The sequence below is a fragment of the Mastigoproctus giganteus genome, chromosome 4 (assembly GCF_048544385.1).
Source record: "Mastigoproctus giganteus isolate SK-2022 chromosome 4, ASM4854438v1, whole genome shotgun sequence".
In the NCBI taxonomy this organism is placed as follows: domain Eukaryota; kingdom Metazoa; phylum Arthropoda; class Arachnida; order Uropygi; family Thelyphonidae; genus Mastigoproctus; species Mastigoproctus giganteus.
In genome coordinates, this window is record NC_143578.1 from 244,436,318 (window position 1) to 244,450,467 (window position 14,150).

Here is a 14,150-nt window from a genome sequence, read left to right on the forward strand (position 1 = left end):
TACTAAATTTAAATCAAAAGTTTTAGAAAAACAATAATTTCAAATCAATAATTAACAAAAATCCACTTAGCGGCTTTGAAAACGACCGTCTCTAGTAGCCTCGTCAGCAACCACATTATAGCTATTACATCATTATAGCTATTAACTTTTCTTTTTTATCACTAATATAAATATATATATATATATATATATATATATAAATCTCATCATCTGGAATTTACAGAATTTTATACATCTGGGCTGCTTAATGCTTTAAATAGGTTGAATAAGCTAAATGCTAGTGATATCCTTAATCTTTCTCAGATGGTGCACACACAGACACAAAGGAATATAAATTTAAATTAGAAAAGGATGGTTGCAAGGATAGTGAATATGTGAATATATGTGATATATGCGAATATTTTTATTTTTTTTTTCATTCAGGGTCTCTGAATGAAAAAAAAATTCACTCTCTGAATGGGGGGGGGTGGAAATTACCTAGTCAGTAATTGATTGTTGGAATAAATTTCCACTTAGTGTTGTGGATGTGGATAGTTTGAAGAATTTTAAAGCTAGATTGGATAAATTATTAGAAAGGACGGACAAACAAAGTGGGTAAAAAAGTCTCTCAGTTTCTCATAAACTAAGACATGAGATTGGCTAGCAGGGAAAGGATTGAGGAAAGTAGAATAAAATGTTGCCCCAATTTTTACTGAACTTTGTATATTCATTATTGATAATTTCAGGTGATTAATATTTTAGTATTTTATGACAATCTTATTACTGACTAGGAGATTCTGTTATATTTTGGGTGCTTCCTGGTATTTTGATTTTTTAACTGACTTATGTCTAATTGTGATGATAATTAATTATTTATTTCATAGATATTATTTACAGATATTTATTCTTAGATATTATAGTATGAACCAGAGCTTGTAATGCTCAATACGTTTTATGTTGATATCAATCTTTGTAAAAGAATAAGAGACGTTTACCTCAATATGATACATAGAACATTTCTGTATGATACTCTCCAGAAATTAAAACGTTGGTTGTTTTAATTTCTGGAGAGTATCATACGGAAGTGTTCTATGTATCATATTGAGGTACAAATTCTTAGATATTATTTAAAGATATTTATTTATTTATTAGATATTATTTACAAATTTTTATTTATTTCATATTATTTACTGATATTTATTTATTTCATGCATTGATCATTTAGATTTTGTCATTACAGCTGGATCAGCATGGTATTAAAAACTTTATTATAAATACTCACTCTATTAACTTGATTATTCTGCAGAATTAGTGAATGGAGTCCATTGTTTCATGCTTTGAATTTGTTCGAAATTGTAGAATCATCAAGGTTCACCTCGATCTACACCAAATAGTTCACCTCATTCAGGCACATGCAAATCTCCTCCACTGTCAACTTTATATCCACTGTCTTCTTCCTTCAGTGCTCCTACAACTCCTGGAAGTGGAGCTCCAACGTCAGATAGCCTTATGGGAATGGGAGGTGATGTCCGTTTAGCATTTGGTCAGTCAGGAAGCACTCGAAGTCTCCAAAACGATTTACTTGTAGCTGCAGATTCTGTAACAAATGCTATGTCATCCCTAGTAAAAGAATTAAATTCTGGTAGGTTTAAAATCTTAAATACTTGTGGTTATATTGTATCTGTCTCATTTTATTTCTTCTAAATGTTTAAAGAAAAATGATTCCATTTAATGTATTTTTAATAAGATAGTACACAATGCTGTATGTAAAGTGAACACAGGCACATGCCCCCCCCCCCACACACACTCATGTTATTTCCAATAAATATCATTAATTAATTATTAATTTAGGTAATGAGTTTAGTTTCCATTGCATAGCTCTGTCATCACCCCATCTCTTCTATCATATAGTGAGTCATGTCTGTTGAGGTTATAATAGGCATCATGGTGAGATCCAGTATTCCTTAACATTTTAGGGAATAGCTTTAAAATGGTTTTCACAGGTTATGCTAGCTAGATAATTTACTGGATCAAATTCATTGGTAATGCTTTAGGAATCATCCATATCAGCTAGTCTGTGTGTGTGTGTACACTGCCAAAGCCAATGTCAAGGAGTTGGGTATAGGGGGAAATGGACATCATGAGATTAAAATGTGAGACCACATATGAAGTAAATTAAGAAGTTTTTGTGAGGTTTAGACATTTTTGCAGATAAGTTTATTCTGTTTGGCTATTTGCGATGCACTGATGTAGATGAGTTAAAAGCTGGGAACATGCTATATGAATTAATGAAATTTTTGGATATGGTATATACACAGCAAGAATATACCCAACTCCTCTCCCATCTCTAGTAATCACTTGGAACTCTTTGACCACCATTCTTTGGAACTTGACTTTCTTAACAGTAAGATAAGTTTTTTTTTTAATGGTTTTTAACATAAATTTCAGTAAATTTAAACTCTGATTTTGCTTCAGTTTTCTAGTTACAGAGACCAGCTGGTTGAGGTGGTGACTTTTGTGATTGCTACTGACTTTATGCAACTAGTTCATTTACCTACCAGAAAAATCCTAAATATACACCCAACATTTTTGATCTTTTCCCCACCAACAACCCTTTAAAGTCGCAATTAATGTTAGTGGTCCTCTGTATGTATCTCAGATCACAGCTTGGTGATGGTTTTTTCTCTGTTGGAGCCTCTCTCCTATGGGTATCCTCAGCTTTGTTGTTAGTTGACATCACAGGAATTTGAAAGATGATCTCTATTACTTCCATTCCTCTTTTCCTTAGATGGATTGCTGTTCCTAATCCATCTGATCCTAATATTTGTTTATATTGTATCAGTGAATTTATTCTTGTAGGCATAAAATTCTTTATTTCCTCATTCTGCCTGAAAATCTTGTCCTTTATCTAAGCCTTAGTTTACAAATAAATGTTCTAAGGCTGTTTAAGATAAGAACATGGCATATTGCATCTGGCTTGTATCTAAATCTCCTGCTTCATTTTCTGCCTCACAACAGTTATAAAAAAGTTATTAATCAATCCAAATTCAATTTTAATCAGGTTAAGATTGAAAATTTGCTTAGTGTCCAAATATACTTGAACCCTCTGGTTTCCATTGATCCTCTTGAATGTGACTTCTGTCCACCCATATTCCACCAGAGATCAAGACTTAAATAAACGAGTGCCAACTTATTAGTATATCTTACTTAGATACTTAGTATCTTCAGAAGAGCTGACTTATTAGTATCTTAATAAATCGGCTCTTCTTCTAACTCTTTCATTAATGATTTTGGTAGGTCACCTGCTATACCAAACATTCCTTTCAGTGCCTCCTATGTTCTTCTGACAGATATTAGAAGGATTCTGAACAACCTTGATAGCAGGACGTCTCCTAGTTCTGATGGCATTTCTCCACTTGACCTAGAATTTGCTTTTGTGTTGTGTTGCCTTTTTACACTTTTTTTCTTCTTCTCTTAGCTTACCAGTTTTTCCTTCTACATAGAAATTTTTTCATATCCACCTAATTCCCAAAAAAGGGAGATATATCCATCTCTTACAGTTATCATCCCATTACATTTCCTCTATTTCCAGAGTAATAGAGAAATTCACCAACCACCAACATTAGTTTACCATGTTGGTGGTTAGTGTATGTTTTTTTTCAGTATGTTTTCACAAAACATACTGAAGAAAATGTTTGTGAAAACCTTCCATCCAATCATTAATTGCTAATATTAGTGGAATATTTTTGTCCAGGTATGGAAGCTGCACCTAAAAAAGGACACCCAAACTTCTTGAAAGGGTCCAAAGGCAAGCAAGGCTCCTGGTGAGATCGGCAAAAGGTGTCCATATGAAGAAAGACTGAATATGTGGGCAGCAGAACTTGGTAACTAGATACCTTAAAGGAGAATTTATTGAGGTGTACAAAGCTCTGGGATGACCAGGCTAGCCGGGTGGTTAAAGTGCCTGCCTGGCAACCCAAAGGTCGCGGGTTCGAATCCTGCCTTGGGCTTGGATCAGAGTAGAAAATGCAGAAACCTTGGGAGGTGCAATATGGCCACAGAAGCTGATGCACCAACAACTAAAAAAAAAAGAAAAAAAAAGAAAAAAAAAAAAAAGCAGCTCTGGAAGGTGAAAGTAAAATGAACAATGGAGAATTTTCACTGTTATAATGATTCCAGAATTAGGGGCCATGACAATTCCAAGGCTTTTGACACAGTTGGCATAAACATCTAAACAGGCCTCTATCTTTTGGTTTGCCTTCTGTTTTTCACAACTGGGTGGCCAGTTTTCTTTCCAGCCACTTACTGCAGGTATAGATAATTGGCTCAAACTTCTCAAAAAAATTGGTCTTCCTCAAAGATGCAGTTCTTTTTTTCCTACTCTTTTCCTTTTGTGTAATGACTCTTCCACTGACTGGAAATGCTATCCAGTCAAAATGATATAGTTTTGCCTGATGATAGTGCATCACATTCCACCTTCCCGATTGAGAAACCTTGCTCTACACAAATGGCTTCAGCTTCTCAAATATCCACCACCAATTCCTTAAATGCTGATTGCTAAGTAATGCTTCAATTGGGGGGGGGGTATAAAATGTAGTTAACTGCAGTCCTGAAATTTAATTCTGTGTTATTTCTCACTCAGAGTTCTCATATTTGATACATTGAGATTTCTTGGCAAGAAATGTTTATTGGGAGATTACTCTTAACTCCTAAACTCTCTTGGAATAAGCATACTGCACGTATTGCTTCCTTTGCATAAAAAAACTAAGTTTTCTTTTTTGCTCTTGATGATACTTTTTTCTCCAAATGGCTACTGACTCTGTACAAATCTCAAATTTGCCTACTAGATTATTCTCATATCTGGGAAAGTGCCCTGTTTTGGATAGAGTCCTAGACTTTATCCAAAACACGGCAGTCATGTTAATTAATGATCCTTTTCTTACAAATTCTGTTTCCAAGGAATGGTTGGCATAAACATTTTATAAACAGGCCTCACTTTTTTGTTTTGTTCTTAGACTAACCTTCCTTTGCATGTATTTTCATAAAATTATAATTTCAACTATATTTTTCAACTATACACAGTATTAAAGTACTATACGTTCTTATACATTTTGTATATAGGCTTATCATAAAAAAAAATAAATAAAAAAGCACTTGTAAAGACACTTTTACAGGTATTTTTACAAATAGCAAATAATGTGAAAAATGATTTTGCCTTAAGTTACTGCATTACAAGTAGTGCAATGATTACAGAAGTGTAAGCTTGCCCAACCTAGTAGTATCCCATAACTAATAACAAAATTGATTACAGCAGTGTTTTTGAATACAGTATGGTAAACTGTCAATGAGCCAAAGTTGGAGAAATTCACATACATACATTACATTGGCATTCTTCACAACAGCCATGAATCAACCGAAATATTTCAGTTGTGAAGGATGATGGTTTAACATTCACATGTGAAGTTTTCCAATCTTGCCTATTGACAGTTCGCCATAGTGAATTCAGAAACATCCAGTCAGAGACTGGAGAAATTCAAAGAGGCCTTTTCAATTGGGGATGTAGTTTACCAATCTCAGGGAGAGGAAGGAGGCTTTTCTTTCCCCCTATGAATTCTTTTGGATTTTTCAACCTGCAGAACATGCCATAGTGCATATGGTCTTAGATGATAACGTGCTATATAGATACACTACTACTAATAATAATAATATCATTCAAAAACATTGCTGGTAAAAAAAAAAAAAAGGTTATATTAGTATTTGATAGTACCAGGTTTACATGTTCACCTTAATTTACATGTAATACATTGCACTACTTTCAGGAACACAATAAGCTAAATAAAAATTATATTTAAATTTTTAATTTGCATAAAAGTGAAGGTTTATTTGACATGTAGTGTCAAATAAACTGTCAAATATTATTATAGAGGCGCCTCCGTAGCCAGGTGGGAAGGAGCAGCAGTGCGTAGCACACGCTTCTTGATTAGACCGGGGTTCGAGCCCATCACCACCAAATACGGATAATGCAGAAAGGTCAGGGAATGACCATCGCATATCCTGGAGCAATATGGCCTTAGTTGCTAATGCTCCTAAAAACCAAATAACAAACAAACAAACAAAACCCCCTCAGGTGTGTAATCTGAGGAAGAATCCCATCAGCATTGAACTTGCTCAAACCATTCAAGGCTGTATACACCTCAATCAGATCACCTCACAGGTGCCTATTCTCCAGACACTGCAATTTGCAGAACTTAAGCCTTTCTTGGTAAGAGCAACCATGAAAGGCTTAAGTTCCACTCACCAAACTTGTTGCCCTTCTCTGTACTCATTCCAGCAGCTCTATATCTTTCCTAAAATGAGGCCTCCAGAACTGTATGCAGTACTCAAGATGTGGCCTGACCATTCTATTATACAAGAGGATAATCACCTCTTTATCCCTGCTAGCAAAATTCCTGTATATCATTGACAAGAACTCATGAGCTACTCTTGCAGCCCATCTACACTACTCAGAAAATGTCATATCTGACTGCACAATTACCTCCAGGTCCCTCTCATTCTCCACCACCCTGATTGTAGTACCACACTTGGTATGTTACTCTGTAGTTACTGCTACCCATATGCAAATACTTTGTATTTGTCAATGTTAAAATTCAGTTGTCACATTCAGTTAACTGTCATTAACAACCCTACCAATCTCCATATCATCTGCAAACATGGACATTAAGCCTGATATACCTTCATCAGTATCACCAATAAATACAGAAAACAATGGGTCCAACACCAAACCCTGGGGACTCCACTAATAACACTAGTCCACAAAGAGCACTGATAGTTAAAACATACAAAAAGTTGCAAAGATTTTTAACTAGTTTTTTCTTTCTGCTTTGCATTCAACCTTAATTTTTCACTGTCAAAATTTTATATGCTGTTATTGTGCAATCATGGTATAAGAAAGCAAACTAGTTTGGATTACGGAAAATCTTGTCAAATCGGAAAATGAGGGAAACACCCATCCAGCGAAATTTACAAGGAGACAACTTATTCCCATGATTAACAAGTCTATAACTCCCTACCCACACCTTCCCAGTTCGAATTAATTGGAATACATGACTAATGTTGTTAATTTATTAATAAATAATTTAGCATTGTTTTTATAAAATATATTTTGGGGTTATGTATACAGTCTAAAATCTTTGCAAGGTTTCAAAGAGCTGTTTAATCTTATATTGTCTAAAGTTTTCTTTCTGTTTGTTGTTTTTTATCATTATAAACTTTGATTATTCTTTATAAAATATTTAATAATAAATAAATAATAAAATATATTTTTTATAAAAAGTACCTTTGTTTTTCAGGTTCAGAAGATGAAGGCGGCATTAACAGAAAGCATTTAAGTTATAGCAGAGGTATGCAATTTATTTAGTCTCATGGTCACCTATTTCTTGGCCATGGTAAAATCAATGTTTGTTTTAAATGTAGATAAAAACAGATATAATTCACAAGGTTTAAAAATGTGTAGTTAGAGAGAGAGAGAGAGAGAGAGAGAGAGAGAGAGAGAGAGAGAAGAATAGAATCTAGGAGTGAATAAATTGAGCCACAGTACTTTAACTCTTATTGATATAGGAAACCAGTGTATCAGAGATGCAATTAAATTTTTGGCACATAATCTAATAAGTATCTGAGTTGCAGAACACATTAAGAATGCTTATTAGTATAACTAAAGAGAACATTGTTGGCTTCCACCAGAACAATTTAGATTGCATGATTGAGTTGTAATGTCAATTCCCAATATTGACATGGGCCAGTAGGATCAAGATATGAGACCATTATGTGGGTTCCACATACCTGATATAAAAATAATAATTAATTAAAAACAATTGTACAATTATGTAATATTTTTTCATGACAGTCATGCTTGACCAGAAAAATTACACCCATAAGAAATAAATAATAATGGACTGTATACCCTCGGATATAACCACCATTCTCCCACACTGTGTGCGATAGGATTCAAACACAGAATGGTCTGGGTTTGAATCCCATCAACAATGTGAGGTGCTTTCATTTGCTTATTTCATGATTTAGTTTGTCTCAGGTGAGAGTTGCGTGGTGTTATTGCCCGGAAAACAAGTTTTTCATCCAGAAGATTGACAACGTTACAATTTGCTGATGATAGCACATTGCAATGTGCTATCATCAGCAAAACTATGGATAGGATTTCTGGTCAATGGAAGAAGATCATTAATATACAAGAGGAAAAGAGGGGGAGAAAGAACTGAACTTTTGGCAACATCCAGTGCATCGTGGCAGCACTCCATTTGCTTTTATCACTGCGGTGTCTTGATGGAAGCACTCACCATGTTCGTCACTGACGGCATCACAGTTTGGCAGGAAGAAATCCAGATGTGAGTGCAAGAAATGCATCTTCAATGACATGTTGCACCCCAGTTTTTCATAAGAAGTAATGAGATCTTCCACAAGCTGCCTGTAGTTGCCAGCTTTAACATTTCCTAGAAAACCAGTCGAAACATTTCAAAAGGCTTCCCATGTGATTTCTTACTATCACTAAGGACACATGTGAACTGTTTGTCTTTGAAAATTTGCCTTATTTGTGGACCAATGAAAACGCCTGCCTTAATCTGCTCTGTACTCAGTATTGGGGATTTCTCTTGCAAGTATGTGAATGCAGGATTGTTCGCTTCCAAAGCTTTCACAAAATTTTTCATGGGCCCCAGTTTGATGTGGAGTGGTGGGAGCAAAACTTTATTTGGATCTACCAGAGGTTCAAATGCTATGTTCTTCATTCCAAGTGTTAATGATTTTCGTTGAGGCCAACTCCTCTTCTCATCGTGCATATCCTTGGCACAACTATCCCACTTCAAGAGAAAGCAACAATACTTAATGTAACCCTGTTGTAGTGTCCTAATAAAATGCTGATTACCTTTAAATTACCACATATCTGCCACTCATACTTCTGATAGTGTATGCCTAAGAGGATGTTCTCCATGTTTGCATTTTTTTTTTTTTTGTGGGCAGCATATGCAAGAGTTATTGAAGGCAGCATATTTCCATTGTGTAATAACACAGCTTTAAGGCTAACCTTAGAAGAGTTTATAAATAGTTGCCATTCTATGGGAATGTGCCTCATGTTTATTGCTACCATTAGACTATCAACAGCCTTACAACCAGTAAGTTCACCTTCTGTTTGGCAGAATTTATCATAGTCTTTATTTCGAGTACAAAATGTTATCACTTTCACAGAATGATCTAGAATATTCCACTGTTGTAGCCTCGAGGCCAAAAGCTCTGCCTTATTCTTTGGCAGTTTGAGATCTTATGTGGTTCAGAAGGATAAAGGTTTACACAGAATGGTGGATCCCTTGATGTACATGGCTGCTGTACTTCATGTATGTCAAGTTGATGTTCATTAGTATCTTCTTCAGAGTGTACAGAAAATCGGTTGGGTGGTTATTGAATAGGTAGTACTTTGCTGGGAGGCATGGGACAAATTTCAGATGGTATATTTGGGTACTTCACTCTCCACTTTTTCTTCGTTGTCATCCCTTTTCTAATAGGAGGCACCATACAGAAGTAACAGTCTGTAATGTGATTTGTTATGGCTCCCTATTGTGGGCACTGTGAAAGGCATAAAACATCCCTTTTGACTCACCCATGCATTAAGTTTTGATGAATAGGTAGAGCAGCATATGTGTGGAGCCTAGTTCTTGTTCTGGTTGCCTACTTTACATCCAAAGTACAAGAAGTAGGCTTTTTTTATGTACTCAAGTTAAGGGATGCTTTTTAGCATTAGCATTTCAAGAAAGCATTAGCTTTCTTGAACTAACATGATTTCTCCACATATGTAGCAGAAGCTATCCAGACTAGTCATACAATTAGGCCATATTAATCTTACAATTATGTAATATTTTTTCATGACAGTCATGCTTGACCAGAAAAATTACACCCATAAGAAATGACACAATTACTGCGCAAAAGTAGAAATCTCAAAGAGAACAAATCACCCAGTACCTAGCCATATTCAAGGATTACTGCAACAGAGTTGAAGACTCATTTGAGGTGACAACTTGTCACGTGATGCAAAGTGAGGCAACAGTTGCTGATCATATGATATTGATATTAGATAACTCTCTAATATGAGATCCCAAATGTAATTTGAAAACAAGAACCAATTGATAAATTTTAATGATTTTCATGTTCAGCAGCATAAAATTAGTCAAGATTGGGTATTTTTGTATTTGTAACACTTTACGTGTTGACCAGTGTAATCATTTTAGCAGGATGTTTCGAGTATATAATGAGACTATACAATGTTTATTTTCCAAATTAATACTGCATAGAACACTCACTGAATGTGGTCCAGAGTGTGACTAGGGCTAAACAAGAACATCCAATCACAAATTTAGGCTTCTGCAACTTATTGGCGGGAATAAGAATAGGAATAAGAAATAGAAATATTATTCCTATTTCTTATTCCTATTTCTTATAGCCAAGTGGGCAGGAGCAGCAGTGCGTAGCACATGCTTCTTGATCAGACCGGGGTTCAAGCCCGTGACCACCAAATATGGAGGATGCGGAAAGGTCAGGAAATGACCACCGCATATCCCCGGAGCAATATGGTCTTAGTTGCTAATGCTCCTAAAAACCAAATAACAACAGCAACTTATTGGTAGATCATAAAGTAATTTGGCATGAATTATGCTTTCCTGCCCTCTGTCTTTATCCCCACATATTCACACGCGCATACACACTCTGCATGTCAGCATATTCCTTTGAGCATGTACAGTGACTGACTTTTTTGTTTTTAATATCACATTGACAGGAATCATATACAAGGTTCATTTCAAAAGTAATATCCATGGCTTTCTAGCAAAACTATATATAATAATGATTTATATAAAATCATTTTATATATATGCTCCATAGTACATTACATAGGAACATGCCTTTTATACATAATCATTGTTACACTCAACCATGTTACACTATCTCAGAACATCAGCTAGTATTGTTTTGCAGTAAAATTCTTGCCCTGTGTCCTTCATCACAGCCTTCACATCCACAAATTTTGTGCTATGAATGGCATCTATCTTCATTTATACATCTGTCATAATGAAGTTTGTTCACTTTTTCAGTTTTGTTTCTTGTTGAAATTAATTGAAATCGAGGAATTGAAAAGGCGAATTTTTTTATTGTTTCAGTCCATCTCTGATGAGTGTGGGTGGTTGACATGGAGAAAATAAGTCATACAGGTTGTCATGTTCATCTTCTGCAAATGTTATTTGCTTGACTGAGCAACAAGCTGTGCTGTGATGTGATCGATGGCATTGTTCCCCATACGCCCTCTGGTCTCTTAAACTCTAGAGAAGGAACTTTGGTGTGTGAGAAAAAAAAACTGGTGGAAACTGTTTCTCACATACCAAGAATTTAATAACAGCATGCTGCTTTTGATGGGCCTCATGGAGGCAGTTTTGTCTGGCAACTGCTACAGCACATCACTCATGGGAAAGATAATGTCACTAACACATAAGAGGCAGAAGGATGTGACAGTACACCATACAAGTAGCACTTCTATAGAATAAATATTGTATAGCTTTGTGAGAACAATTATGGGGCATTATTTTTTGAGGGACTCTTACTTATCCAACATATAGGGTTTGGAAGTTCATCTGTACAGGTTTGGTAATAGTTTTACATCAGGCATCTCCATTACTTAAGAAAAGTTTAAATAAGTGCATGATATATTTTGTTTTGAATTCCTATTTCTTATTGTTTCAGACTTTGAAACTGAAGATAACGAGAGTGCTGTTGAAAGCTTGGAGGGTGGTGGCACTCTTTGGAGGGAAGAAAGACGTCGTGTGCAAGAGAATCAATTTTTGGCAGAAATACATGCTCGAAATATGATTAATTTTCCTCCTTCCCCTGCTGCTCCAGTAGCAGGAACTCCTGAAGATGAGGCACATGATATTTATGAGTGTGATCCCCGGGTAAGTATGCTGCAAATGCAATAGAATTTGAATGCTGTTAAGCTGGTAGAGTGATCATGGAGGTAGTATAGAATATAAAATCAAGGATTTGAATTTTAATTTTCATTTTAATATATATATATATATTAAGGATAATAGAAAAAGTAAATCAATCAAATAATAATACTATCAGGGACTTAAGAAAATACAAAAAAAAAAAAAAAAAAAATTATTGCTTTTTACCGACAATCTAGATGACTTCAACTGGGGCCAACCACCCAGACTGAAGGCAAAAAATGACAAGCAGTTCTCTGTTTCTGTAATGATCAATATATGCTAAGTAATTTAAATCTAAACCAAATATAAACCAATATAGGCCAAATATAAATCAAATGTAAATAAAAAGTTAAGAAATTTTAGAAATATTAGAATCAAATGTAAGAAATATAAGTAAAATATAATACACACTACATATTTACTGTATCTTGGACATAATGTAATAGTCGTCAAAATAATATGTGGTACCCCCTATGTGATGGATACATTAAAAATAAATAATTAAATTTAAGTTAACGCAAAGAGAAACATGTAGATAGTAAGAAGAAAAACTAAAGGAGTAGGAATAATAGAACCTGAACTCCACAAAGGCGAAAAATAGTGGTATAGATAAGAAATAGTTTCTCCTACGTCCTCAGATTGCCCTAATAATTTCGGAGAAATAAAAATAAAGAGTGTAGGGCAGTTTAAAGACAGTCACAACTTATATCTTGTAATGTCTTTAAACTGTCCTATACTCTTTATTTTTATTTCTCCGAAATTATTAGGGCAATCCGAGGACGAGGAGAAACTATTTCTTATCTATACCACTATTTTTCGCCTTTGTGGAGTTCAGGTTCTATTATTCCTACTCCTTTAGTTTTTCTTCTTACTATCTGCATGTTTCTCTTTGCGTTAACTTAAATTTAATTATTTATTTATTTTTACCATATCCATCACATAGCGGGCACCACATTATTTTGACGACTATTACAATATGTTCTAGATACGGTAAATATGTAGTGTGTATTATACAGGGTGATTCACTACCAGTGCGACAAACTTGCAGGAGGTGTAGGGGGCACAAAGACGAATCGGAATCACATAGCATTGCAGGTTCTGAAATGCCTTCGTCATGCGGGAGGTCGCGTGAACAAAGAAGCAAAGAAACAGAACAGAAACAGAAATCATTTTAATGACAAGTTTTACATTGGCAAAAAGCCATGCTACAGAAGGTGTTCGAAAGTTTGACCAGAAGCAGTCACACAGGCTTCACAGCCCCGCCGCATGGAATCCCTAACGTTCTGGAAGATTCCTGGAGTGTCTCGAATCTCCCTGGCGGCTACAGAGATGCGAGCAACGAGGTCTTCAACTGAATCAACAGGGGTCTTGTACACACACCAATATCTTCGTTTGACCCCAGCAGAAGTCGTCCAGGCATGATAGGTCCTGCGATCTAGCAGGCCAATGAACCGGACCACCATGACCTATCCAATGCTGTCCAAATGTAACATTTAGGTGTTGGCGGACGTCATTGGTGTAATGTGGGGGAGTCCCATCATGCTGGAACCACATTGAGCGGAGCAATGACTGAGGAACATGTGCTTCTTCAATAAGTTCGGGCAGGACTTGCTGTAGAAAGATCAGGTATGCCCTACCGTCCAGATGAGGGGCAGAAGGTACAGTCCAATGAGGTGGTCTCCAACAATGCCCGCCCAAACATTGACAGAGAAACGGCATTGAGTTGCACGTGTTTGCGTACCATGGGGGTTCTCATTCCTGTTCCAAAGCCCACAAATGGGAGTTATGTTGATTGAAGGTTCCCTTTCTTGTGAAACTTGCCTCATCCATGAACAATATGGACACAGCAAATGCACTGTCTGCCGCACTCTGTTGAAGAAACCAAGTAGCAAAAGTCGTCCGGAGTGGATAATCCGCAGGCTCCAATGATTGGATACGTTGCAGATGGTATGAACTCATTTGGTTTGTTGGCAATATCTTCCATACAGTGGATTGGGAAATACCCAATTGTTGGCCTATCGCTCGAGTACTCGTACTCAGATTGCCTTCTGCAAGACGTAGGACATTCTCCTCATTGTCTGGCATCCTCGTCGTTCGCTCTCGATTCATGGTACCTCTCGTGAAACAACCAGTCGC

General features: G+C 35.9%; 1 protein-coding gene across 1 annotated transcript in view; it reads left to right on the forward strand.

Annotated features, from left to right (window-relative positions):
* LOC150087585 (dystrobrevin beta-like) overlaps window positions 1-14,150 on the forward strand; it is a 152,181-nt gene that overhangs the window by 125,956 nt on the left and 12,075 nt on the right. Inside the window, exons 14-16 of the mRNA XM_090372149.1 lie at window positions 1,339-1,621; window positions 7,329-7,379; window positions 11,770-11,978. Coding sequence (XP_090228275.1) covers window positions 1,339-1,621; window positions 7,329-7,379; window positions 11,770-11,978 — 543 coding nt within the window. The remainder of the gene's footprint in view (window positions 1-1,338; window positions 1,622-7,328; window positions 7,380-11,769; window positions 11,979-14,150) is intronic.